We start from the raw sequence: 26,875 nt of genomic DNA, 5'->3' as shown, positions 1-26,875 counted from the left end.
CTTCAAATATGATTTGCGTAAACATAGCACACGTGCGGGATGTGTGAATTTAATTTGTGTCCCCGGAGACAGTGAAAGCTATTGCGACGATCTAATTGGACGCGATTCCGTCGGTATTCGGAGCGGATGGTGATATCAATGTATTTGATATATGCTAACTTTGTAGAACTTAATATCATGATAATTAGCCTATTGTAAAAATGTGTACANTGTGTACTAATAAATAAGTTCACTATTGGGCCTGCACTGGATGCCGCTTTCTGCAACCTTTAAATGGTTATATGTTGGGCTATGTCGATCAATTTGGGGGAGACATATGTTCAGCAGTTATGACCTATCCTGTACAATAATTTAAAAAATACACTAGTTATATTTTTGAAAGACTCTATGTATGTATACTTACTTAAACTTACAAGTTCCAACTAGGTGCCACTTACTCTAACGTATCTTCAGAACAATGTAATAATAATGATGTATACTACTGCAGCTTAAACACCCGTGAGATAATTACATCGTGTCTAGGTTTCTGTACAATTGTTTATCTATAAACTTATCAGCTCTTCATGATGGTTAATCTGTCTATATAAATAAAAAGGAATTGATGTTCGTTAGTCTGATTAAAACTCGAGAACTGCTGGGCCGATTGAGCTGATTTTGGTTTTAAAATGTTTGTCGTAGTCCAGGGTAAGTCTAAACGGTGAGCAAATACGCGCGCGATATTGTTTTTCTTTGTTGTGTTTTTGTTTGTTGACAGACAAAATTCCACGCGGGCGAAGCCGCGGGCGGAAAGCTAGTTTGAAATAGAAATAACATCATTACAGTGTACCTTACAATAACCATTGTGCAATAAAAAGGTACTTAGTTGGCTCAAACTATGCCATCGCGTGTAACAATCGTCTCGTTCATCAATGACTGATATGCTGCAGTTTAGATTAAATGCATAGAAGAGATATTCTTATCGTTTTCAGCTATCATATTTGATCTCGGAAAGAGATAAATATTTATGACACCAATACCTAGACAAGTATTTATCAAACGTTCCTAACCCTGAGATAGATTTTAAACCAAAGATTAGTGTTTCGCAGCTATGTCAGCAAAATCGGATAGTATGTAATAGATATGTATCTACCGGTAAATTAAACACAGAAACAAAAATATCTACGCTGCTATTATGTTGATGCAATGTTGTAGGTAAAGTAAAATAAATAAATTCTAATATTTTTGCAAAATATTATAGGTCATAGGCCTATGATGGACATGAATAAAAGATGTCTAAAGAAAATGTCCCATAATTTCAAGTACAATGCCGTACCATTTCATTAGGCGAAACAACCTTGAAGGATGCAATTTCTTTAAAACAAGTAATCCAAGCTATTATTCTAACGTAGTTTGTTCAAGTGTCAGCTGAACAAACTACATTATGTAAGAACCCTTAGGAAACTATGTAAAATTTTTATCTGCAATGTCTTTATCATGATAAGGTGCTCTTTTAAGACAGTCACAAAACGAACACTGATCAATACTCTTCTGAGTATCGACCCGTGACAAATATGGGTGGGGCAAAATGTGTGATTCCTATTCTACTGTGTTTAATATTCGAAACGTATGGATTGCCTCGAGTAGACCCGTTGGTTGACTCAAAGATAGGGCTGATCAGAGGCCTCACATCACCAGACGGCACATATTCTATGTTTCTGGGAATACCATTTGCGACAGTGGACCCGTCGAACCCATTTGGGGTAAGTTTGAAATAGGGTATTTAATTGCACATTCATTTAATTCTCAGTTTATCTCCTTCTCTCTCAATGTACCCACTCAATTTCTTTAGTAAGATATGAACGTCAAGTTCATGCAAACTTAGTGCGCGATTATACCTTTGAACACATATTTGGATTTGCATTATTTAGNGTTGCTATAGCCCTGTTGGTCACCTACATGGTAATTGCTTTGTAGGTGTCCGCCCCCCACGTGGCTTAGATGTTCAAGCGCGGACGTAAGGTTAGACTTTGGGGGGCTTATTATTATTATTATTATTATTTTTTCAAAAGAATTTTGATCTCGACCGTAGTCGGCAGTAATGAAACAGGTACGGGCTTATGCCAAGTATCCTGGTTCATTTGATGTCTTAGGAGGTTTGTAGTGTAAGCGTGGTTATTATTATTATTATTATTATTATTATTATTATTATTTGCAATGGTCTGTCTTTGTTTATATAATAATAATAATAATGAAATTGTATAATTTAATAGTATTTAATTTTCTAATTTTAATGTTTATTTGATTTTATAATTTTAATGTTTATTTAATTTTATTGTAGGTAATAATTCTCTATTTTATTTAATGTTATTTTTAAGTTTTTGCAACGCCTTCACTGGGCGTCACATGTTCAATATTATGTTTCTGTCAACCCTTACCCATGTGACATGCAATAAATAATTTGAATTTGAATACCTACTAATATACATAGAATCCGTTTGATAAAATCATTAATTTCATGTCTTTCAGCCTTCGACCCCTCATCCTGGCTTTGAAGGCACTTTTGATGCCTACGATGACTCAGCAATTTGTCCTCAACGAGAAGAATTTAACCAAACCCTGACCGGTACGCTTGACTGCTTACACCTCAATGTGTATGTGCCCAGCACTGCCAGTTCCAAAAATCGCCTACCAGTACTAGTCTGGATATATGGAGGTGGCTTTTCCATAGGATTCGCCGGAAGATATGTTTATGGCCCTAAATATTTAGTCAAACATGAAGTCATCTTAGTTACGATAAATTACAGACTTGGACCATACGGATTTATGTGTCTTGATAACCCTAAAGTACCTGGAAACCAAGGTCTCAAAGACCAATTGCTGGGTTTAAGATGGGTTAAGGACAATATAGAAGCATTCGGCGGAGATTCTGACAAAATAACGATTTTTGGAGAGAGCGCTGGTGCAGTTTCAGTAGGTTTTCACCTTATCTATACACAAGAGGAACTATTTCGTAACGTAATTCTACAGAGTGGCACTCCATTAGCACCATTTGCAATTGCTGAACCGGATTATAATGCACCATTGAAGCTAGCTCAATATTTAGGTTTTGTGGCAACCAACTCAGATGATGCGTTAGAATTTTTAAGAACTGTAGATACGGATCTAATCTTAGCAGCAACAGAGGCAACAGGAATTGTGAATCTACCTTGTGTTGAGAATAAATTTGATAATGTTGAAAGCCTCATAACCGATCATCCTATTAATGTTGAAATACCTAATGCAAAATCAGTCCCCATTTTAATTGGTTTCAATAATAGAGAACAACTCGGCACTTACGCAAAAGCTGGTCCTGAATTATTTGAATCGGATGAGTTTTATAAAACAATAGAGAGCTACTTTACCTACGATAGTGAACATCTTGCCAGAGTGGCGGAAAATGTACGCCAATTCTACATTGGTGATGAAGATATAAGTGCAAGTGTGAAATGGGAAATATCTGATTTTAGTTCAGATTTCTTTTTTAATCATCCGAACTACAGATTCATTCAGAAGTATTTAGAAAATGGAGGCAATAATGTATATCATTATTTATTTTCTTACGATGGGGACAGAAATTTTGTAAAAAGAAGGCTCAACATTACGGACAGCGGTGCATCACATGCCGATGAAATAACGTATTTGTTTGATTTCACTCCCTTCAACGAATCGCCTACATCTGATGATCAGCTCGTAATTGATAGAATGACAACGTTGTGGACAAACTTTGTTAAATATAGGTAAGTTGCAAACAAGTACCTACTAGTACATTCTGGAATTTTAAAGAGAGATCTTATTACCTTTAAAAAGGCATTCATTTATTCATTTTTGTCAATTTAACTTCTTCTGTCTATAGTAACAATTTTCATTTATTTCAGTGAACCCATTCCCGAGACCAGCGACTTGTTGCCAGTACAATGGCCGCTTGTTACAAAAGAATCCCTGACTTGTCTCAATATAGATTCGGAACTTAGTATTCAGAAAAGACCTTTCCATGACAGAGTGGCCTACTGGGACTTATTCTATAGGCTGAACAAAGTATTCCAAAAGGGATATAAAGAGGATTAGGAGTGAACACATACAACCTACCTACTTCATAATAATTGCACTACAAAACATGTTTTGTTTTTATTCCAATTAACTTTATAATTAAAGACTTATTATAAGACAAAAACTTTATTGAGCAATTTGAGCATAATTATGTAATATACCTAAACACACACTACACATAACATTAAACTTTATTATTTATGTTGTGACAATGAACTCTGTTTAATTTTCAAATTAAGTACCGTAGTTACTTCCGCTTATTAAGCATGTCCAGTTCACAACACCCTAAAAACTTAACACTAATATTTACATGGCTTTTGTTGTTTACACAATTAAATTCCTCTTTTATTCAGTTTTCGCCTTTTCATTCATGTATTTTTCCGCAGCTTCAGCAATAGCTTTCGTCACTCTCCCAGTAACTTCGTGTAAGTTCTCGTTTGTAAGATTCCATGAGTCTACTGATCGTTTGGAGAAGAATGAAGCTGTTGTGTCATTCGGTCGCCAACTGTTCGGATACACAATTTTGTGCCGAAGGACCGCTTTAATGATAAGGGCTCCTACGTATACAATAAAGTAGACACTAAAATACAACGGTAAGTAATACAATTTTTTGCCTAAATAATAGTAACTGTACCTATTAACACGAGGGGTCTCTGTAGTAGTTGTTGTTGTGGGATGATGATAATGATGAAAATCGTGGTCGTCGTCGAAACCATGATGATGGAATTTAAAACTGCTTGGGAAATCATGAGGAAAACCGCTATCATCCATTGGAGGTCCTGAATCCATTCCTGGTTTTTCATCAGACGGTGGTGGTGGTGGTGGTGCCATTACAGACATATCATTTCCTTTCATATCATTGCCACCTTTACCGCTATCCATATCACCGTTGGGTTTGTTAAATATTAATTCTGGATAGTCACTATCATGACCATACGATGGAGGACCATGATGATCATAGCTTGGATGGTGGTGGTCTTCTGGTGGCTTATCGTAATAGCCATGGAGATCAGGTTTGTCATCTGAAGCAGGCGGTGAATCCATTTGAGGTTTGTTATAACTATAACCACCCATATCCATGCTCGGGGGTGAGTCAAACGACATTGAAGGCTTCTTGTAAGTATATCCATGAGTATCCATAGCTGGTGGTGTATCGGCAGCGCCTCCTGGTTTGCCGTAGGAATATCCAGAGAAAGGTTTGTTCACAGGCGGTAGTGTAGGAACGAAGGATAATGAAGGGGGCTTATATCTATAACCTAAGTCCATTGGAGAATCATTGGAGTTATCAGACGTGTCCGGTCCCGAATCATCTGAAGTATCAGCTGGAGGTCGATACATTGACACTGGAGGACTTAGTGTTGGCGAAGGTGGTGGTGGCGCTGGTGCTGCCACCGGCGATGGTGCTGATGGGGGATACGGTGGAAAGGATTCGTAATTAGTTGGTATTGGAAAATCATCTCCAGTTGCTTTCGGTGGTGGAGGAGGTGGAGGCACCAAACTTGCCACCGCCTTGGGTGGCGCTGAATTAGGGCTCGATTGCTTTGATTTACTTCCATATTCACTTGGTAAATAAGGTTGTGCCGGATTGTACCGATCAATTGGTTGTTGCATATGTACAGTGTCTTGAACCTCCCCTCTCACTGGATTTTTCATTTCCTTAAAGTTGTCTAAATTCGTAAACATATTACTCTTTTTGCTATTGGAATATACATCGTACATCGGTTTCTTTGAGTTTTTTACTTGAAATGGTTTCAGGCTGACATATGGAAAACGGAAGTTAGGTTCAGTCCGAATCGCTCTTGATTCATTTTCAGCTCCGTTGCCAGGATTCGTGCCAAATCTGTAAACAATGAGAAAATTATGTTATTAAGACATTTCACATTTCAATTCACACATTGCCTAGGTCGTAGTTAGATTAGAAAATTACCCTGGTAAGGCGAAGTCTTCATTAACCTGAGTGTCTTCAGTCGTTGTGAAAACGTTTTCTTGAGATTTTTCAGTCGCATCATTTTCGTCTTTGTTTGAAGTAATTGCCACTTCTTCCCATTTATCAACATACTGATTGTGTCTTTCGTTATCAATAATATGCCAAATATTTTCGACATTAGATGGTGCAGGCGTAGTTGTCGTTGTCGTAGTGGTCGTAGAAGTCGTGGAGCTCGTTTTGGGTAAATACACAGGAGAATTATACAAATTGTTATACAATGCGAAATAGTCTGTTTTATCCACTTCACTGTTTTGATCGTTATCGTCTTTTATTTCCTTCTTTGGAACTGAATATACCACATCATTAACGTTTTCTTCAGGTACGTATATTAGCTGCGAGGTCGTGGTTGTGGTAGTCGACGTCGTCGATGTCTTGGCAGCGACTCTCTCCTGTTCCAATAATTTTCGAATAGATTTTCGCATGTTGTTCCCATCATCGGATTCAAACTCTGCGAAAATTAAGTCTGGGGTCTTCACCTTTGGCGTCGTTGTGGTCGTGGTAGCGTTGTGAGGCGAATCTATTCTTCTCATCCAATTGTGGTAGTAAAACGGAGCCGAACGCGCTTCATTGTTTGATTGTGACCGCGGCGATGGGGTAACCACAAAAACCGACGGACGCGATAGTATATTCACTGCTTCCGAACTGTATATCAGTAGAGACACTAACACCGTACAAAGTGTAACTTGTTTCATTGTGATTTTATTTGTACATCGGTAGACCGCTGAAGATGAGTGAAGTCCGCTAGGTCTGAGTAGTAACTAAAAATAAAGGGTTATGTCGAAGATTTTGAAATGTCACACATTTTGAAGCATCGAGTGTGAAATTGCGATAATTGGTAGCGGTACTTCTTATGTGGCACAGCTGAAGCACGATCCAGATCGCCGCTGCAATTTGCACTATTAACCACCGCCGATGTCGCTCGCTGCTGGGGCCGGTGGAAAGTGTTCCATATTTGTGTAACATATTTGTAACTATGTGTACCCATATGTCTTTATTGTAGAGTTACCCTAATGAACCTTTACATATTTCAGTGTTATTCCTAAATCACCAACCAACATTACAATAAATAAGTAAAGAATATACATAGATAAATAAGCAATGGATAAATTAACTGTACTCCCCCAGAATTTTACTCCTTCCTGCTGAGCCGTTGGAAATAGAATAAAGAGTTATGTTTTTCCTAACTTTTACATATTTTTCATAAGCTACCATTCTAGAAATACTTTAAAAGTAATTTATTTAATTATATTACAAGTAAGACGTAATTAATTCAGATAAAAGTATTTGTAGACGATTCTACTAGTAACCATTTAAACACAAAGCTTCGATTTGGTCACCTACTAAACGGCTATTAAAATGTGGGTAGGTAATGAAAATTCAATTAGAAAATTGATCAGTCCCACAACACAAAACACGAGCTTCACAAATTAAGTAGGCAGTACATTAGTGCTAATTATGGGAACCCTTCGGAGTTCCCGTTAATCTAAATACCGATGTTAATCCATAGGTAAAGTAATCACTTAACTGTGCGAAGGTACTGCATATTTATTTGTACCATTTCTATATTTTATTCGTAATTCGTTCACATTTAAAACGTTTTGTAATGGACATCCAGCAGTCTTCCCTAAAAACGAGCATTATGTAATAATTACTCGTATGATTTTTAACATTAAAAAAGTTTAATGTAATAAACGCTGTGAGCATGTCACTTTTTAAGTTACGAATAATTTTGCAAAAAACTTAGGTAGAGCTTTAATTTTTTGAAAATAGCTTATGTTTATTGGTAAAGAGGTGCGGTAATGTAATCGTAATTTATTTACTAGTTGTATTTATCTTATACCAACTATATTTGATTAATATTTATGACGTAGGTCAAGTATGCCTACTTGAAAGATTAGATTAGATGGATTTGTCCAATATGTTTTCGCGATATGTAAAGAATAAGGAGCTATTTACTTATACGTATTATATTATTAGATAAATACTGGCCATTTATTTTATTATTACCTGGACCCCTTAGGATAGAGAGAGATAGGATAGTTGTGTGATTATAAAAAATAATTACATATTTGCACTAAAACTCAAAATAAGCTATCTTTATTAACAACATTTTATTTATAAATAATCGTTTATTTACATATTATTTGTATGACTATAGTTTGTCAATTTAATATAATTACGTCTAACTTATACTTACACTTAAAATAATTTGTCAACTTTAATCTATTCTGTCATTTTATTCTCATTGGTAAAATACTATCCGTTAGTTTTCACGTCCTCTTTTCGTTCGCTAGAGTTTTCGGTGTCATTGTAAGCCGGGTTGTCCACGCCTGAGTCGCTACCGCCATCTATACTATCTGGCGCCAGTTTAGTTTGTTGGTTGGAATCTAGCGGTGCGGTTTTGTCCTGACCGTTCTCTGCTTTGCTATCGAGCTTAGCGACATCTGGCTTCTCTTTGCTGGCCTCCATGTTCATCGTTTCTCGGCACTCGACATCAAGAACCGCGGGCTTCTTTTTACAGATGTCGTCAGCGTCGGTAGAGGTCACCCTTTTGCGGATGAAGAATTTGTTGAATAAGAAGTAGATGCAGCCCGTGATGAACGTCGAAGCGGCGAATATCTGGTAGGTTGGTCTCGTGCCGAAATATTTCATCAAGTAGCCACCGATTAAACTTCCAGCACCACGACCTGTAACGAAAATTTAAAACTAAGTTAGGTAACTCTTTGCATTATAACATAACAACTACTTAAAACTGTAGTCTTGTAGTTATAAAATCTTTGTAATATATAGACTTCATTTGGAAGCAAAACAGTGGTGGAAACGCTTTAATCTTGGAACTGATAGAGGACCTTCGACATCACAAGGGAAATAGACACCGACATGGTGTTTCATGTAGCTTACTTCACCATGTTGGTCTTTTGTTACCACTATACAGGGTGTTAGGTAAATAAATGGGTATATGAGCCGACACTAGCCCATGTTAACATGGTCATATAAATGGTATGGTGAAGTCAGAAAATTGATATCTTCATTTTAATTATTTTATTTCTCATACAAATCGTATTTTATAAAATTAATTTTGTATGAAAATTAAAAAAATTAAAATGATGATATCAAATTTCTGACTTCACCATACCATTTATATGCCCATGTTAACATGGGCTAGTGTCGGCTCATTTACCCATTTACCTAACACCCTGTATAGAGCCACCTGACTTTGCATGGAGTGGAAATGAATCCAAGTATTTTCGGCAGTGGTGGAGGATTTTAGACAGCACAAAGAAGACGGGTAGCGTTTGAGACCAACGTTTTGGCAGTTTACTTACCCACGCCATAGTAGAGCCCTCCAAGCAGACCCTGCACGGAGGTGTCGGTGGTGGTAGAAGACAGTCGCGCAGCATACGTCACGGCGGCCGTGAACGACAGCGATGACGTCACCGACTCCAGCGCCTCAAAGATCAGGCACAGCCACGGGTTGTAGATCAAAGAGTAACCTAAACAAAAATTGACAATAAATTTTACATGCTGGATAATTACTCCTGATAACTTGTTTGTGACTCATTTCAACACTCTTGAGTGTTTTCTTGGGTGAGATATAGATAATAGAGAGGCTAGGTATCTCTACATTCAACCCTACTACTACTGCAACGACTCTACACACTTAACGACTAGACACTGGGACTCTAAAAACTCATCTACTTACATACGGTTTCAGTTATAATAATACATGTACCTATTTTTGCGATAGAGAAATCACAAAGGTTTCTTTCCTGTAAGTATATGTCGAATAACATTGGAAGTATGTACCATATTGTAAACTTTTTAACTTTCATTTTAACTCAGTAATTTTGTAGAGATTAGGAAATACCGATCAATAAGTAACATGAAACAGTCGAGTTCATAGTCAATGAGCAATACCTACATAAGTACCGATTTGGTCGTCTTCAAATATCCATTGTTTCGTCACACTCGGGTGCACACAATACAACAAGCCCAGTGGCTGCTCCCGATTTTGAAGCATCAAATCATCATTACTACGTGACTTGTAATGAAATCACATAGTATTTGCATAAAATAACAGCCTATTGATATCAATATCCCTTAAGAGGTAGGTATAGTTCAAAATGACGTAGGTACTTCAAGCAGTTCACATATTTCGTAGCTCAAAAAATCCTTTATCTGTTTCATATTCGACATTTGACATTAAGGTACCTCTAGAAACTAAGTTCAGAAAACATAAGACAGTCATTAATTTGTCTCTACCTAACAATACGCTGGTACAGTACAGACACGTGTCATGTATATCGAGACGACAATAGGTGTAGTAACGAATTGCATTCGAGATCCGAGGACTAGTAGGACCTCCCATTGTCATTGTGCAAGTTCACAAACATCTCGACACGTCTGTGACCGGCAATAGAAACCGTTTCAAATCGTCTTGAAAACTGGTAAAGACAATAGTTGATAAACAACTATGTATATCAAATGCACAAGGTGTGGCCGTCTACAGGACAGAAAGCGGATAGAAAGCTGCGTTTCGGATAGTATAATCAAATGAACTTGTTTTACCTAGCAGTCTGATGGCATAGAACACAAATCCGATGAAGAGCACATTCGCGTGTCCCAATTTCCTGATGATGGGTCCAGACAGCACCAGGAGGGGGAGACCGGCGATGCCTCCCACGGTGATGGTGATCCCCATCAGGGAACGGGATGCGCCCAAGTCTTGTAACAGCCAGAAGAGGAAACTCTCGATGTAACCCCACGCGGTACCTGTAATTTTAAAATTACCAAGATTTCCTTCAATATTTTTGTGAAAGAATTAAGTAAGTGACGGACTGCAGCATTATCATTAATCTATTTTAATTATTCATAAACACAGTCACTTTATTATAACATTATAGCAATGAGTTACGAAGTAACTCAATTTAACTGTTAAGTATCTTTTTTAATTATGTAACAATTACTTATTGTTTATTTTATGTTAACTGTAATATTAGTGAATAAATTACCCATAATGAAGCAAGCGATAAACAAGGCGACAATCTCGATGTTTCTAAACACAGAGATGACGTCTTCCAGGAGGTTCTGTGCCGGCTGCTTGAACTCCAGGTCGATGCTCAGCATCAGGGCGCCAGAAGCTACCTTCAGCACCGCGTACAAGTAGAACGCAGGCCTGGAACATGTTTTGAAGACTAGCTATAAACCGAGTTTATGTTTAACCACTATAAATGCATCTATGCTTAAGAGCAGGACCGTCTATAACGTACTGAGTGCCCTAGCATAGAGCTTCATTTCATAATCGGACCCAAAATGCAGACAGACTACAGCCTCCTCAGAAATAGTAATACCCTTTACAATAATATTTGAACCCACTGATAACGCTACGAAATGAAAGCTGACACTCCAAAGTAGGTATCTTTTACTAAATTAGCCTTGATAGATAGATTAAATTGCGTTAGATATTGAAAGCCGATTTATACTTTAAGTTTCTACATGGTCACATTAACAGGTTGTTTACTACCACTTGGACTCATGTAGCTACATAAATGAATATTAAATTAAGGGCAATAACAAATCATCCCGACTGGTGCACCGATAAGGAGAGAAAACCATAGCAAAAGGCGTGGAAGTAATTGTCAGACACACCTCTATTGCGTAGGTGTTCCGTTGTCAGTACAACTCAGTAAACAGTTTTCTCCGATCTTATTTAGTTAGATCGATTGGTGGTAGATAATATGTATCTTTCTCTCCCATATCATATAAATTTGTAGGTACACTGCGCACCCAGTGCGCAAGTAAAACAGTGTGCTTATGACAAGTAATACCTAAGTATTACTGGTGTACCAATTTCATAGATCACATTTCAATTTGAAGTCCAGTTAATCTTTAAATCTTAAAATCAAATATGTCAAAAAGAATGATTTCACAAGTAAAGCTCAGTGATACAGGATCGTCCATAGATTACACGTCTTTACTCCTTTAGTTGACTTTCAGTAAGTGCCTGCAGTATCTTGAGGTCAGCACCCCTTCGTACTCATTCCATATTAATATTTTTTGAATGACTACAGAAATCAGATTAGAACTTTAAAACAGTTTGTTAACTCATACAGTTTCACACAGCTACCTGAAGTCCGTATATCCCTTGCCCCTGCTCACGTAGTCAATGAGAAGACCAGAGAGAGGCGAGGAGATCATGCCTCCCAGGCTTCCGTAGACTCGCTGCAGACCGTAGTCAGCTCTCTGCTCCCGTATGATGGCTATCACGGCACCCTCGAACATCGCGAAAGCTGTTCCTCCAATTATACCGATAAACACACGCACCTGAAAAAGTAACAGTAATAATAGAGTGTAATTTTCTTCGCCATAACGTTTGCTATGTCATTTAAATTCAATGACAAAACTACATATTTAACTAGTATCAGGTAATTACTAGTACTAGCAGTATTAGGTAATAATTGGTATTATTTCATTCCATGCATATTTTTAATTACAATGCCATCGTAACATTATACATGTAATAATCGTGGCTTGTCGCCTATTATCTAAATTGAGCTTCAATATAGGCAGGTACACTAAACAACTGTTAAAATGGTTAACTACCGGATACAAGGCCTCGCCAAGAATCATGTCAAATATTTATTTGTAATTGCGTAAATCTATTTAAAACCTAGTCAAATAAGCGATCGTGAGGTCTCATAATACATCAGTCGCTGAACGTTCCATAGCTTTACATGTGTGCCCAATGTGGGACAAGGCCGGCACGGGGCTTAGCTAATGATTACGAAACAATGGAGGCTTGCAAGCTCCTAAGCTCGTTTTGGGAGAGGCATACATAGCTTACCCATGAACGTCTAATAAGTAATTAAAATTGCTACTAAGTAATTAGGTATGTTAAAAACTAACGACATTCTTGTAAAACTGCTTAAAATAACTTAGCGCTATTTTTTCTGCGGAATCAGAATAAAAATAACGTGGATGTGGTAGAAGGTCATTTGCGGATAATGTTTACTATTATTTCCATGTGTATGATGCATATCAATCACGTCTCTCTGCTCGGGCGTCTTAAAACATCGGTAAATAAGTATGTAAAATATAAGATACATAGAGACGTATAGAGAATCAAAATATGAATTAGCACATTAATGTAACATCCCTCAAACATACTTAAATAATTTAAGTGGCACAGCTGGCTGTGGCTGTAACATCCATGATTAACTATGTTATTTTACGATTGTCATTCAAACTTACTTAGCTACCCCTTTTTATAGCTGATTTATAACTTTGGTCTCAAGTCTTTATCAATGGATAACACGCATAAGTTGTAATATTAAGTTAAATTATGACTTAATTTAAAGTTTAGATCACACACATTACACTAGTTTTTATTTCACCTCAATCCATCCAGTATTACCGAAGATAGAGCTTCGAGAAGTTCACGGACTTTTTANTCAATTGGCGACTGGTTTATAAATTGTGCCCTTCAAATGGATTAATTTGTGTGAAAAACTAAAAATTCCGTAATCGTAGATTTTTGTAATAAGATTCCGCATACAAATTAACAATAGGAAAGGTAAGTGCGTGTTCCCGTCACGTAGGGTATGGTAATTACAAAGGTAGGAAATTTCATTGAATTACAAAATGATGTTTGTCTAATTGATTCATGATTAGCGATTTGGGAACTACACACTAAGTAACATATTAACTAATAGTTCTATGTGCAATAGCAATTTGTATAATAGGATTTTTCTACAGAAAAATACCAAATAAGTAGGTAGGTAAACTAAAGAAACGATGCGTAGAAACATACATTCTACGAACTGTTTTCTATCAGAATGAGAGCTATTAATCAGCGAATGCGATGTTATTGCATTTTTCTCACGCATTAGCTATTAGAAAACGTGCGTAAAAAGTGGGAGTGCGGAGTAGGACGACACTGGGCGCAGCGGAATGGGGCCGCAGGCAATGGGCCGGGTCGCGCGTCAAGTTCGCCATTAGCCAGTTAGCCGCGATCACCCGACAATCTTCCCATTAACGGTTCCGCCACTCAATCTGCATGCGTTTACGATAACGCTCCACGTGTTCCCCTTGAAATTGTCCGTCTGGGAATTAGGCAATGACGGTCCACCTCCAGTCTCATTAGGTTTATTATTGCATCCTCGAATGACCGCGTCATCTTCTAAATCCGCTGTTTCAAGGTCAAAAACCGGTCCCGATCAATAAATACTTACAGCGAGATAAGTCCAAAAGGTGAAGGCAGGGTCAAGTTCCACCAGCTGATTCTTGTTTTGACACAGAGTCTTACGTGGCACCGTCCCAGCACACGCCGCGGAGCACTGAGTCAGCCGCTTCGACTCTACGTGAACTCGTACGCCTTCTTCATCCAGTGCCTAAAACGTTCATAGTCTATGAAACAGGTTTACATTATATTAATACGACCCTTGCAAAAGCAAACTGAATCTTACCCCATCAAAATAGTCTCTACATTGGTAAATTTCTTCAGCTTCAGTTGAATTTCCAGTAACTAATCCCATCATGACGTTGATCGTGTTTTCGTCATCTTGAGTGATGCGGAGTTGGTATAAATCTTCTATTCTTTTATCGGTAATTTCATCGAACATTTTATTGTTACCGAAGTAGCATACGGCATCTGTTGAGTTTTGAGCGCATTCCATGTGATACAGCTGTGGTGCGGGGAAGAAGACCTCGCGGTCTGATATTCTGGCAACAGTTGTATTGAAGTAGTCATTGTTTGTTAGTATACGCGACGTGCTTTGGTCCTTCCTGGGTGCCCTCGTTTGGGCCATAAACGATGACACCGTGTGCCGGTAAACGAGTCGCTGCGCTTCATCGAGCGTCTGGACGTGCAAATCATACGAGTGTGTATGTAATATCGCAGCTATATCTTCTGGTGATATGTCAGTCGGTAGCTCGCAGACGAAACCGCAAGAAGCAATACTGAAAAGATATCAAATATCAGTGTTCACCGATACAAATCGGTATGTAGAGCAGGTCTAGTCGCAGCAAGCATGTCAAACATTAATAATAAATAACATTTAACTATAGCCACGATAGCCGAACGGTGAAGGGGTCGGAGTGGCCGACTCGAGATCCGAGGAACGCGGGTTCGAATCCCACCGCCGCTCGACTATTGTGGTGAGCCCACTCGTAACACAAGCTTATTTAGCTTACCACGAGGGGCTAACGGGACTATTAGTAATTTGTGCAATACAAATCTATATAAATAAAAATTAATTGATGTTCGTTAGTCTGATTAAAACTCGAAAACGGCTGGGCCGATTGGGCTGATTTTGGTTTTAAAATGTTTGTCGTAGTCCAGGGTAGGTCTAAACGGTAAGCAAATACGCGCGCGATATTGTTTTTCTGTGACAGAGAAATTTCCACGCGGGTAGGTTTGCCAGGTCGAAAATCACAAAAGCCGTACTTTGTGCTTCATTTGGCCGGATTTGTGTCAGCTCATGAGTGAGTACTATCATCATCGGTTGCTATCCAACATCCTGATGCGTGCACTTCATATGTGGCTCGACTTTCTCCTGGCGCGGCAACCAAATAAAAAGCCGGACAGGCCGGACAAGGCAATATTTGGCCGGACAAGGCAATATTTGGCCGGACAAGTCCCTAAAAAGCCAAACATGTCCGGCTAAAGCCGGACGCCTGGCAACCCTACACGCGGGCGAAGCCGCGGGCGGAAAGCTAGTAATAAATAACATTTAACCCATATCTAGATAGAATTAGGTTTCTCACTCACGTTAAATTGACATCATAAGGGTACGGATGTAGTGGCTCACAAGGGTGGTCAGTCATGTGGCGCAGGCGCAGGCCGCCGTCGCAGCTGGCCAGCAGCTCGGCTTGCGGCGGGAACGTCACCGTCAGCCGCCCCACTGGTACTGCCAGCAGCAGCAGCGCCGACACCCCGCCCAGTGCCGATGACAGCGCTAACAACAGCTGAAAACATACTCTTTTATAAGACCTTTTGTTGTTCGAAACATAATTATTTATTTATTTTACCTTATTCGGAAAACAAACAGTGTTAATTGACGCAGCATTAACTATCTGAGTATAAAGCTTTACACCAATTATATGTTTTCGCATACATGAAGGTATTACGAGTATCATAATCATTAGCGTTTGTTACTACCTACTAGACGAAGTTAGATCAAGTAAACACCAGGTTAGATCTTTGGCATTTTTTCCGACCATTTTTATTCATTTGCTCTACGTCGCTTCATCTAATCCAGCACTTTACCTTATTAGAGATGCCCTTTCTCTTTCCTTACTCATTGTATTGTAGTTCGTGAGTACACGGTATGCAAAAACTATCCATAACCGGAGCAACTAAAGTCCTTATTGTAGAGTCACACACAATGTAATAACTGACTTAAGAGTTAAAAAAACGTTATCATTACTGAGACGTAGAGCACTTCATTACAATACTTAACTGAAATACTCAATTGGAAACAGAACGTCAAACTGTCGGAAAAACAGGATGTAGTGTTTACGAAGCATGATCAGCAGAAGTAGACGAATTACCGCTTTTAAGTACAATTGTCAGCCAACAATGTCATCCAAGAATAGAGATGTTGGAGTGCGTGGACCGTGGCATTAGTTCACGGGAGGAAAATTGCCTACTGATGGTCAGTGTTCAACTAATTGGCCCATCATTACACATTAAATGTGTGAAATTAAATGGCATTACGAACCACTTAAACTGAGCGGATTTTGTTAAACATTAGTTACGAGTAGTTCTTATTAATTACATCTATCTGGAGGATGCCAAATGACTCATTCAATGTCTGCCTCTATTTGTAAAGCTAATCGACTAAGTAAAGGGAACAACAGTTTTCCCCATTACTTTTACTACTACATAGCGCTAAGAATTATGTATCTACTTGATAGTCATAAAATTTTTAGCGTTAAAAGTTGCATCTTAAACTAAATGAAAAATCGAACTGCCTACGGTGGGAATCGAACCCATGACCCTTCGCTTGTCGGGCGACTGCTCTTCCATCTGAGCTTACTTAGACTCTGGATATAATCTACTTGATATTTCCCTACAAATTAATTAATTGTAATGAAATCACTGAGTGCATAAGTAGATCAATGTTACACACGTATACTGGTTTATATGACGTAGACATGGTTAGTTAAATCTCACATATCGATTGAGTAATTCTGTAACTAAGTAATGGTAGATATTAAATTGATGTTGTGTGTTAATTCTTGGTTGTGATTACGGCAGTAATTATCCAGTATTATGTTAGTCGCCAATAACTTTGTAATTAACTGCACGCAATAATAGTGTTTGTATACAGTTGACAATGTATCGAGAATAGATAAGGTAAATATTTGCATTTTAGTGTAAAACTACTTAATAAATAAAACAAGACTCAATTCTATAGACACATCAACAAATACAGTTAACTACGAGTAATCTAAAGCTTTAAATAAGTTGTTGGCAACTGTAAGGTCAACATTCGCTTAGCTCAAATCTACGACCTACTTTCTCCTTCGGTATCTTCTGCATTGTCTCAATACTAGCAATAGTTAGTAACTATATAGGTACTCGTAATAGTTAGGAATAGGTGTTATTTTCGAACAATAAAAGAGATGTCCCACACAAACCAATTCTCGTTACTATAATCAATCGACATTATTATATTATGATCAATTGTAATTTGCCTGCTAACTGACATTAGCTAAATAGGAATGCACTTTTAATAAAATACTAACACCACTTATGTATTTACCCTATTTTTTGATCAAATAAAAATTTGAATAATATTAGCTACGTAATTTTCTCCTTTTTAAAACATTCACGTGCGTCCACTCCAACGTAACGTGTGCCATAATACAACTTACACAAACATTTGCCAAATTATTGTTCACAAATAATTGCTTGAAAACCGTTTGATAAGTTCTAAGGTTACTTGCAATTACACGCCTTTTTACCTACCTTCGATTAACTTAGCTTGCCCTCAGATTGATTAAGTAAATGACATATCATTCCACGTCCCATGGTCAGTAATTTGTTACGCTATGTTATCGAGCATCTACTCGATAATGTCTATGCAGAAAATTTACAATCCCACGTAGGTCTACCATAATTCATGTTAAGGTTCGTTCTGGCCCTTTCCTGATTTTAATAACTGGTATAGATAAATATTCGCGGTCAATGCCTCGGCAATGGTGCCTTTAGCAGGTTTGCGAGACTAACTATGCAGATTCTTGTATCGCTGTGTTAATTAATGAATAAGTCTAATAAATAAATAAATAAATATTCCTGGATATTTTATACTACGCTTCTAGTCCCAAACTAAGCAAAGCTTATACTATGGGTACTAGACAACGGATATAAACATACCTACTTAAATACGTTTTTTTTTAATACATACATATTATACATAGTAACACCCAGACCCATCACAGAAGTTAAAATTCATCATTTCAATTTCTGCCCGGCCGGGAATCGAACCCGGGACCTCTCGGCATAGTAGTCCGTTCAGAACCGCTACACCTAACGGCCGACATTATTAGATATTATGATTGTATTTTAAATTCTACTTCATTTCATTTTTCTTAGAAGATGACATGTTCCCGCATTTGCATTTTTATTGCCAGTTCGATCTCAGGGATAAACCCTTTGTATTTCAATAATCTTCGTTAAAGGAATAAGGAAAAAAATACATTTTCAGGCCTTATTTTATAGAAAAAAAACTGTATTAAAGGTCAAGACCCCTTGACATATAAGTACATAATGTATATTTTATGTGTGTTGTCGTATGTACATTCTGTTAAGGTTCTCTTCAGTTCAAGACTACGCTCGTCCAATTTGGTAGCGCGTCGTATAAGGCGGTGATGGCCGCTGCGCTTCCGCTACGACCGCTGCTGTGACGCACGCGCTCGCGCATTGCCTCGTACGCAACTTCGTCCGCAATGCTTTGACACTAAAATTATACGACGGAACATTTGCTAGACCAAGTGCCTTCCTACTTAGTAGTTACCCTTTGTTTATTACGACTTCTGAGAAAATTCCAACTTTTTACTTCAACCTAACCTCAAGTTAATCATCATAACATCGTTATAATTAAATTATGCGAAAAAATTTCAGTTGCGATATTCCATAATGTTTATTATTCTTATAGCTCGCGGTAGTTCAAAATAGAGATTTTTAACGTTGAACTGTTCAGTTTAAAATTCTTTCGTCATGTTTAAATAACAATCGACGCGAAGAATAAACTAAGTTTATAATATAAATTATGCATTCTTTGGAAATATGTTTTTTACTATTGCACAAAATACTTTAGCGCGATGAGCAGGAATTTATAGAGGCGTGTACCGGTCCGTCCGCGCACGGGCCGCGGCACCGCACAGCACCGTGACCACAATACAAGGTAAAGGTTATTGTGACAGAATTGATTGTGATTTGGGTTACGGACGATGTGGATTAACATGATTAGCCTACACCGGAAGGGCGCTGGGAGTGGACTTTGAAAACATAATCTGGAATTGATTTTGCACCGAATATAACGTCAATGACGTGATTATGATGTCAGGAGGTCACCAAATGAGGATATCACTATTCATTGTTCATATATCATGGGAATATGACAGTGAACGGTTCTAATATATGGTTACGGTTGTGAGCATAGTTGTGAGCCAGTTAAATGTCCACTTAAAACGAGAAGGACAAAAAGCTGAAATTGTAGAGTGTATAGTAGCACTTCACGTAGTCATTGTTTGTCATCCCGGAATATTTAATTCATCACTCAAAAATATAAATTTGTGACTCTATCCAACTATCTCAACGATTTACATACTCACACCGATATGTTTTACAAGAGTATCACGGTAAATAATGAAACCTATTACAATGGTCACGCCTCAAATGCATAATAAATATACTAACCCTGAAGTTTTCGATACTATCAGCTAGTATCTTGGCAGACGCCGGCATCACGTTAAAGATGATGAGCGTCACGCACGGCACATAATAAGTACATAATTTTATGGTTGTCTCCTTCACTTTGTTTGCCAACAGATTTCAGATACTCAGATAAGAGACAGTACAAAATTAAATCATAATGAAAAATCTAAAACGTTAAAATAACGGTATCGTTGTGGCCAATGAGATGCTGTCATAGTGACATTGACAATACGTCAATGTCACGCTAGCATCAAACGTCTGAATAGAGGGACGCGCGGAGACGACTCCGCGCGCTTTTGTGCTAAGTGATGAATTGTATCTAAATTAAGGCAATATAATGTGAAAGATGAGTATCCAGTGTTTTATTTATGAGAATAGATCGATTGGCCTCTAATAGTAGTAACCCTGAAATTACCGATCTCATCGGCGAGTGCAGCATCGCGATTACGGATATTACGGCACATAAGACGTCGTCTTTTCCACATTATATTTGTGCCTAGCTTACGCCAATGGGTATGAGATAAATTACATTATGTGACAATAATAGATACTATGTAGTACGTACTGACCCTGAAGTTGCCAATGTTATAGGCGAGTGGCATCGTCACGCTGGAGTTCAAAGTCATCACATGTCATCATACATGACGGTAGTCGTTCTCTACATTGGTTAGTATTCATCCAGCGGTACGTGTCTCTGATAGGAATGTGATAGTCCAAATGTACTAACCCTAAGTTACCGATCTTGTCAACGAGAATGCCTGCGAGCGGTGACATGACGATGGAAATCACGAGCGTCACGAAGGATACACAAGACGCACTATGGTTAGAGAAAAGCGAAATGAATGCATCTTAATAGGTGATAATGTATTTTTTTAGAGAGATCGCGGCGTCGCACGGTCGTCTTCTCCATGTTGTTTAAGGCCCAGCTCGTGCCAATAAGTTACAGATAGGTACGAGTCAATACGGTAACTATAAGAATACTAACCCTAAAGTTGCCCTTGCCGATCTTGTCGGCGAGCATGACGATGGAGATTACGGGCGTGACGGCCGACATGATGGCCGTCTCCTCCACGTTATTTAAGGCCCATCTCGCGCCTGTAGGTTTAAGATAGATACATAATAATATGTCAATGATAACCTCATCGAGTAGGTACTAACCCTGAAGTTGCCGATCTTGTCGGCGAGCATGCCGGCGAGCGGCGGCATGACGATGGAGATAACGGGCGTGACGGCCGACATTATGGCCGTCTCCTCCACGTTGATGCCCAGCTCGCGCATGTGGATGGTCAGGTACGGGTACAACACGAATAACGCTGAAAACATATCGTTACTTGCACCACGTCCTTATTTATTAACTTTTCTCAAATGGCACCACTACCGACGCTAAAATTGTTCAGGCAGGGCATTAGCAAACTAGTTAACTATTTTATAATCCATTTTTAAGCTTTCTATGATTCCAAATAACACTTTAAAGAAGAAACGAATCACATAGAATAATCCGACTTCAATGATCAGCTTATTTTCGCTAGACTGTGCTAGGAAGCTTCATGTAATGTCAAGGTTTAAATATTGCTATCTACATTATGCATAAATGGATTGTATTATGTTAATTCTAGGATACCTAAGTAGGTTCTATTCAACGAAAAAATCTTATAAGCTGCGCTTTAACTTCACAACTCTTATAGAGTTTATAAGTAAGTAGAGAAGTAAGAAAGCACATAAAATGAAAATTACGTTGCTAATTTACCTATAAAGGTGAATTTTCTAAGTTGTCTTTTTTAATAAGTTAAATAGTACTAATTTACTTAATTTGCCCGCGCACGATACTTCTCAGTGTATTCCATTTGTGTTGCGGAAGACACTAATAAAAACTATCGGTAGGTGTCATCTTTTTCTAATTCATAATCTTATAAAATTGGTATTTAAATTATTGACGAAAACCAATTTTACTACTTTATTATACTTACTTGAAGCATGAACAAAGAATAATAACTTCAAGGGGACTAATTTCTTCAGCTTGAGATCATCAATTATCCGCTTGAAGAACGATCGTATGAAATGCATCTTGGCGGGTTATGTAACTACGCTTGTACTGGAAACTGACTAAACTCGGTAAAGGGCCAAGGTTCTATGTGGGGAAATACTTCGTCGCCCGGCCTCCCTCGTGTGTAGTCGTGAGATTATTTTCTTGATGCATGGAAAATGTGTATCTGCAACAAAAATAACTTTAAAAGAATTTGGGTATTTAGAAAAATTTTCCGGGTTTTATATTAATAACAAGTAGTATTAAAGAGTGCAGTAAATAAGGCTATTCCTGTAGTTATAATCTACTTAGTAATCAACTGTGTGATTATGAAGAATCTACTTGCTTACTTTGGAAAAGTCTAAACAAGGGACATATTTTTTATTATTATTTTATTAGGAAAATCTATTTCTAATACTAGAGCCTTTAGATTGTTTCGCATTCAAGGATGTGTTGTGTTAATCCTACCAAAAGGTGAAAGACCGTCCTGAAACAGCAAGGTACCAGATAGTACCAGATAAGAGCAACAGCACTAAGGATAAGCAGAAAAGAAAGGACAGCAACATCACCAAGAAAACTGTCTTGTCTTCGCATGGGAAGCGGTGTCATAGGTCGCGGTAGAACCTAAGCTAATATAAGTAGTGTTGTTTATAAGTAACACTTGGACTAGTTTTGCTATCTGTCGCCATAATAACATGCTCGACTTTTGCGCGTGACGCGAGTACCGGCGAGGCACACTTACCCCGCAAACAATGGGTCGCCACAATGGCCGTGTAACAAAATATAAGCAAAGACTCCTCGACCTGCCTGACATGAATACTGCAACTCTGACCAGCCCAAAATTAACCCACAAAAGGGAAATTTAGTATAAATAATGTCTACAAGTTAACGTCGCCGCGTCGTCGATTAGATCATTAGCCAAAAAACAACACGGATTTCAAAATATAAGTAAAAACTTGTTTTTTCTTTCATGTTAAAATAACTTTTCAACTGATGGATTAAATAAAGTGGTGTAAACTTATAAGAACCCAAAAAAATACATTCCCAAAGACCTAAAGAGGATTGATAGGAAATTCACATTGTTTTTGAAGACAATGCGCTTTGTAGACATTACAATGCAATTACTCACTTTGCGATGCGAAAGGAGAAAAATAAATTTTATAAATACCTAGATGTTGCACGTCCTCATCTAGTTCTAGTTAGGTTAGGTTTACTTACTTTTTATCCTATCCTACTAATATTATAAATTCGAAAGTTTGGATGTCTGGATGTTTGTTACTCTTTCACGAAAAAACTACTGAACGGATTTTGATAAAACTTTACAGTATTATTGTTTATAACCAAGAATAACACATAGGCTATTACTATAATTTATGACGATATGTGACAAACTAAATTTAACGCTGGTGAAGCCGCGGGCAAAAGCTAGTTTAAGTAGGTATAAGTAAGCGGATATCAAGCAAAACATGATCAGCTAAAACAGTGGCAAAGCTCATAAATTTACGTACGCACCTAAGAGTAAGTACCTAAGCAGAGACTACATTCTATCCAAAATAAAACCTCTCTAGCACTCACTCACTTTTTCTTTTACATGTTTCAAGCTGTTATGTGATAATAACTACCTTAATGATAAGCATCCTCACTAGCAGAACCCCCTGCCAAAACCTGATATCTGGCTCTACGAATCTATTAGAATATACCTACAAACAAACAATTTGACATTATGTAAGTATAGTGCTAGTACTTACATTAGAAATTATGATAAAATGTTGACCCAATTTTGTATTTAGTAAGTAAGCACTAGCACTAGACCTTGTTAAAGAGTATCTAGAAGTAGAAGCAATCGAACAATATTCAGTTAATAGTGTATGTATGATCGTTGTGTAATACAAATAATTGAAAGACACGAATGAATGTTTTTATCTTACCTACGAGTTTAGTAGAATCAGAAAATCGATAGGCTAAGCTTTTAATCTAACGGTTGCCTACTTCAGTTAAAAGGTAGAGTTACCAAGATACTTATCTACCTACTTAATAAAATTATAATACTTAATTAAATAACCTACAAGTAGGTAGGTTAATTTGAAATCTTACTACTTGTTATGAGTAAGCAAACCTATCTTTACAAGTTGTAGAGTTCTGACCCTGTAGCATCTATGATGGACAATTTGATTTCATAACTCTACTTTGAATGACATCTGCTATTACATAACAAATACTTTTTGCCTTTCTATTTACGGTATCGATGTGTTTTGAAATCATACAAACACCCATAACACTTCGACCAAAATTGGTATTTGCATCTCTTTACAATAAGGCAAGTCCTACTTACTTAGTCCAGTCAATATCGACATATTCAACATCGCAAAGGCGCCTATCTACGCTTTTTTAATATGTTATTAGGTTTCTTGAGAGAAGTTTACAACCAAGTTTGCAACTCTGAAAACCCTATGCTACTCCCATTAAGTATTAGCACCCAAATAGATATTATAAAGCATTATTATTTAATGTAGTGTCTATAACTGAGCATCAAGTAACTCAAGTAACTAAAGCCCATTGTCTTAATACATATAACTGTTTTCTTTTATTGCTTTATTATCATACTACTTAGCAGTTTTCCCTTTTGTAGGTACCTACTTAAAACAACATCTTCTTCTAACTTTTTAAAATATTTGTAAATGAAAGTAAAATTATAAAGCAGTTGCATAATTAATTAAACTATTTATTAATAAATTATGTAGGTAGTTTTTAAACCTTACTTGCGTTGTGCATGAAAGATATTTAGGGAGTTAATACCTATTTTTGCAAGTTTTAAAAATCTGCAATATTGAATTCAACATGCAGGCAACAAGAAATTAATTTTCTAACNATTAACTAACTGCATCTAAGCAATAATGCACTTTCAGTACCTACAGTAAAATAACAGAATAAAAAGTCACTTACCGATTAGCAAATTAAAAAAACCTTATCATAGAACTCCACAGTAAAAGAATTTATCGTTCGATTCCAGTAAAATGGCACTTTTAATATTCACAGAGAACTTAGTGTTTTTTATTGAATTAAAACTTGTACACTATTGTTTAGTTATATTTGTGGAATAATAATTTCATTGCGTTTTTAAATACGCACACTGCGCGAATGCGTATGTCGCGCGTGCGCGGGCGCGTGTATGAAAGTTTTGCGCGGCACTGGCACAAGCGCAACCCTGTGGCTATGCGTCCCCGTTGAAGTAGCAAACACCATTCGTGCGACGATTCCGACGCATAGTACATGCTCTATAGTAAACCTCTATGCAGTGAAAGGTATTCAACTGTTTTCTATGCAGGCAAATGCGCGAGCAACGACCCACCAACTAGTTTCCTTCTCCCTTGCGATTGTCCATTTAGCTGATTAATAGCACGCAATTATCATTACTTATTGACTTAAATTATATGCTTACACGAAATTGATTTGATAGACAGTCATTCCCATAAATTTGCTGTGAAATCATTTCATTAATGTTAATTGGATATTCCCATAACTGAACAGCAGGTTCAATAGGATGTTGAGTTGTCTTGTTTAAGGCTGCGGAGGCCACACGGTTCGTTGTTATAAAACTGGTTGAAGAAATCTTTGCAGAAAAATAATTTTGCTATGTTTGTACCTTGAAGTCTCTGGGAAACTATCTGCTACCCATAACTTTCTCTTAGTACCTACTGATGATTGTGCAAGATTTTTTAAAGAATATTGTATTTAAAATAATCCTGCTACCCTTCGGGTCTTGGTGGGTTCACCACCATAGCCCAGAGGGCGACGGGGTTCGTCGAACCATAAAGATTACCCGTTTTTCGGATGTCGATTCGGCCAGTCAGACACTGACTTAAGGGACATTGTCGCTTTTTTATTCCTTACTTCGTCTTTTACATGGTGTACGAATGTTGTAACGCATTTGCTTGTTGCCCAATGCCAACCAAGGTAGGTACCTTTTTTGTATTTAATAGTATAAATAACTTTTGAAATTACCTACAAGTTTACCTACGTAATAAGTAAGCCGGAACTAGACAAGGCACGACTTCAGATGAGCAGTAGTTATAAATAGATCCTGTTGATTAATTGACATGTTGCCTTCTTTTAAACTGTTGTGTAGTTACCACAAAATAAAGTCTAACCTCTGAATAAAAATACTTTAACTTTTATTATCTCTCTACTAAGTTGATGTGTAACCCTTGTGATATTTGGTTTGGTCTACTCCTTTTATTTTAAACAACTGTCTTCCCCTGCGTAGTTTGGGAGAGATTTATTTATTTATTTATAACTTACATGTACCTACATGACACTGTACATAAGGCGGACTTAATAGGTCCAAACTGAGAAACCTTCCTTAGGGCCAAACTGAGAAAAACGTAGGCTGTGCAAGAGATCGCTTCCTAGTGATAAGACTGCCGAGATAATGCCTAATGTTTCTTGACGCATAAAAATGAGGCTTTGACATCGACTGTAGATGTGTTGTTGCAATCAATGAAATCCATGATAATGACTGATGGTAGTTGTGAGTAATCTAGACACATTACACACGCGGAATAGGAAAGCAGCAATCTGCAGTCTGTGATCCGACCAGTTCCGTCTTTAACCTACTAGGGGCCCTGGGCACATAAGGATCAATGGAGGCCGTTCTTATCTGGAGAAAAATCTTTTATGAAACAGACGGGGGCCTCCTCGATCGCGGGGCCCTGGGCACGTGCCCAGAGTGCCCAGTGGGAAAGAGGGGCCTGGATCCGACTAGAAGGAACCGGTTAAATCACAGCTAGGTGTCACACAATGCAAGTAAGCACAAAGAACTAATCAGAGAGCAATCGAGGAGCATTCATGTGTATTT

General features: G+C 37.7%; 3 protein-coding genes across 3 annotated transcripts; 1 reads left to right on the top strand and 2 right to left on the bottom strand.

Annotated features, from left to right (window-relative positions):
* The first annotated feature begins 1,498 nt into the window (after positions 1-1,498).
* LOC114365745 (cholinesterase 2) lies at positions 1,499-4,227 on the top strand. The gene is made up of 3 exons (XM_028322386.1): positions 1,499-1,739; positions 2,506-3,755; positions 3,894-4,227. Exons 1-3 carry the CDS (start codon positions 1,551-1,553, stop codon positions 4,081-4,083), a joined length of 1,629 nt encoding a protein of 542 aa, XP_028178187.1. The 5' UTR covers positions 1,499-1,550; the 3' UTR covers positions 4,084-4,227.
* Positions 4,228-4,243: 16 nt separating this feature from the next.
* LOC114365744 (uncharacterized protein DDB_G0284459) lies at positions 4,244-6,876 on the bottom strand. Its single transcript, XM_028322385.1, has 2 exons — positions 5,993-6,876; positions 4,244-5,905 (listed from the first exon to the last, which is right to left on the bottom strand). The coding sequence occupies exons 1-2, from the start codon at positions 6,742-6,744 to the stop codon at positions 4,411-4,413; spliced, it is 2,247 nt and encodes a 748-aa protein (XP_028178186.1). The 5' UTR covers positions 6,745-6,876; the 3' UTR covers positions 4,244-4,410.
* Positions 6,877-8,233: 1,357 nt separating this feature from the next.
* LOC114365743 (uncharacterized) lies at positions 8,234-25,336 on the bottom strand. Its single transcript, XM_028322384.1, has 11 exons — positions 24,964-25,336; positions 21,965-22,207; positions 21,156-21,310; positions 15,822-16,018; positions 14,518-15,010; positions 14,284-14,442; positions 12,180-12,376; positions 11,065-11,228; positions 10,622-10,825; positions 9,379-9,546; positions 8,234-8,739 (listed from the first exon to the last, which is right to left on the bottom strand). Exons 2-11 carry the CDS (start codon positions 22,059-22,061, stop codon positions 8,309-8,311), a joined length of 2,265 nt encoding a protein of 754 aa, XP_028178185.1. The 5' UTR covers positions 22,062-22,207; positions 24,964-25,336; the 3' UTR covers positions 8,234-8,308.
* Between the last annotated feature and the right edge of the window lie 1,539 nt (positions 25,337-26,875).

Source organism: Ostrinia furnacalis, unplaced genomic scaffold (assembly GCF_004193835.3).
Source record: "Ostrinia furnacalis isolate ACB-3 unplaced genomic scaffold, ASM419383v2 OfSCF7642, whole genome shotgun sequence".
Classification (NCBI taxonomy): domain Eukaryota; kingdom Metazoa; phylum Arthropoda; class Insecta; order Lepidoptera; family Crambidae; genus Ostrinia; species Ostrinia furnacalis.
The sequence above is the reverse complement of the archived record's forward strand: the minus strand, read 5'-3'. Positions and strand labels throughout refer to the sequence as shown.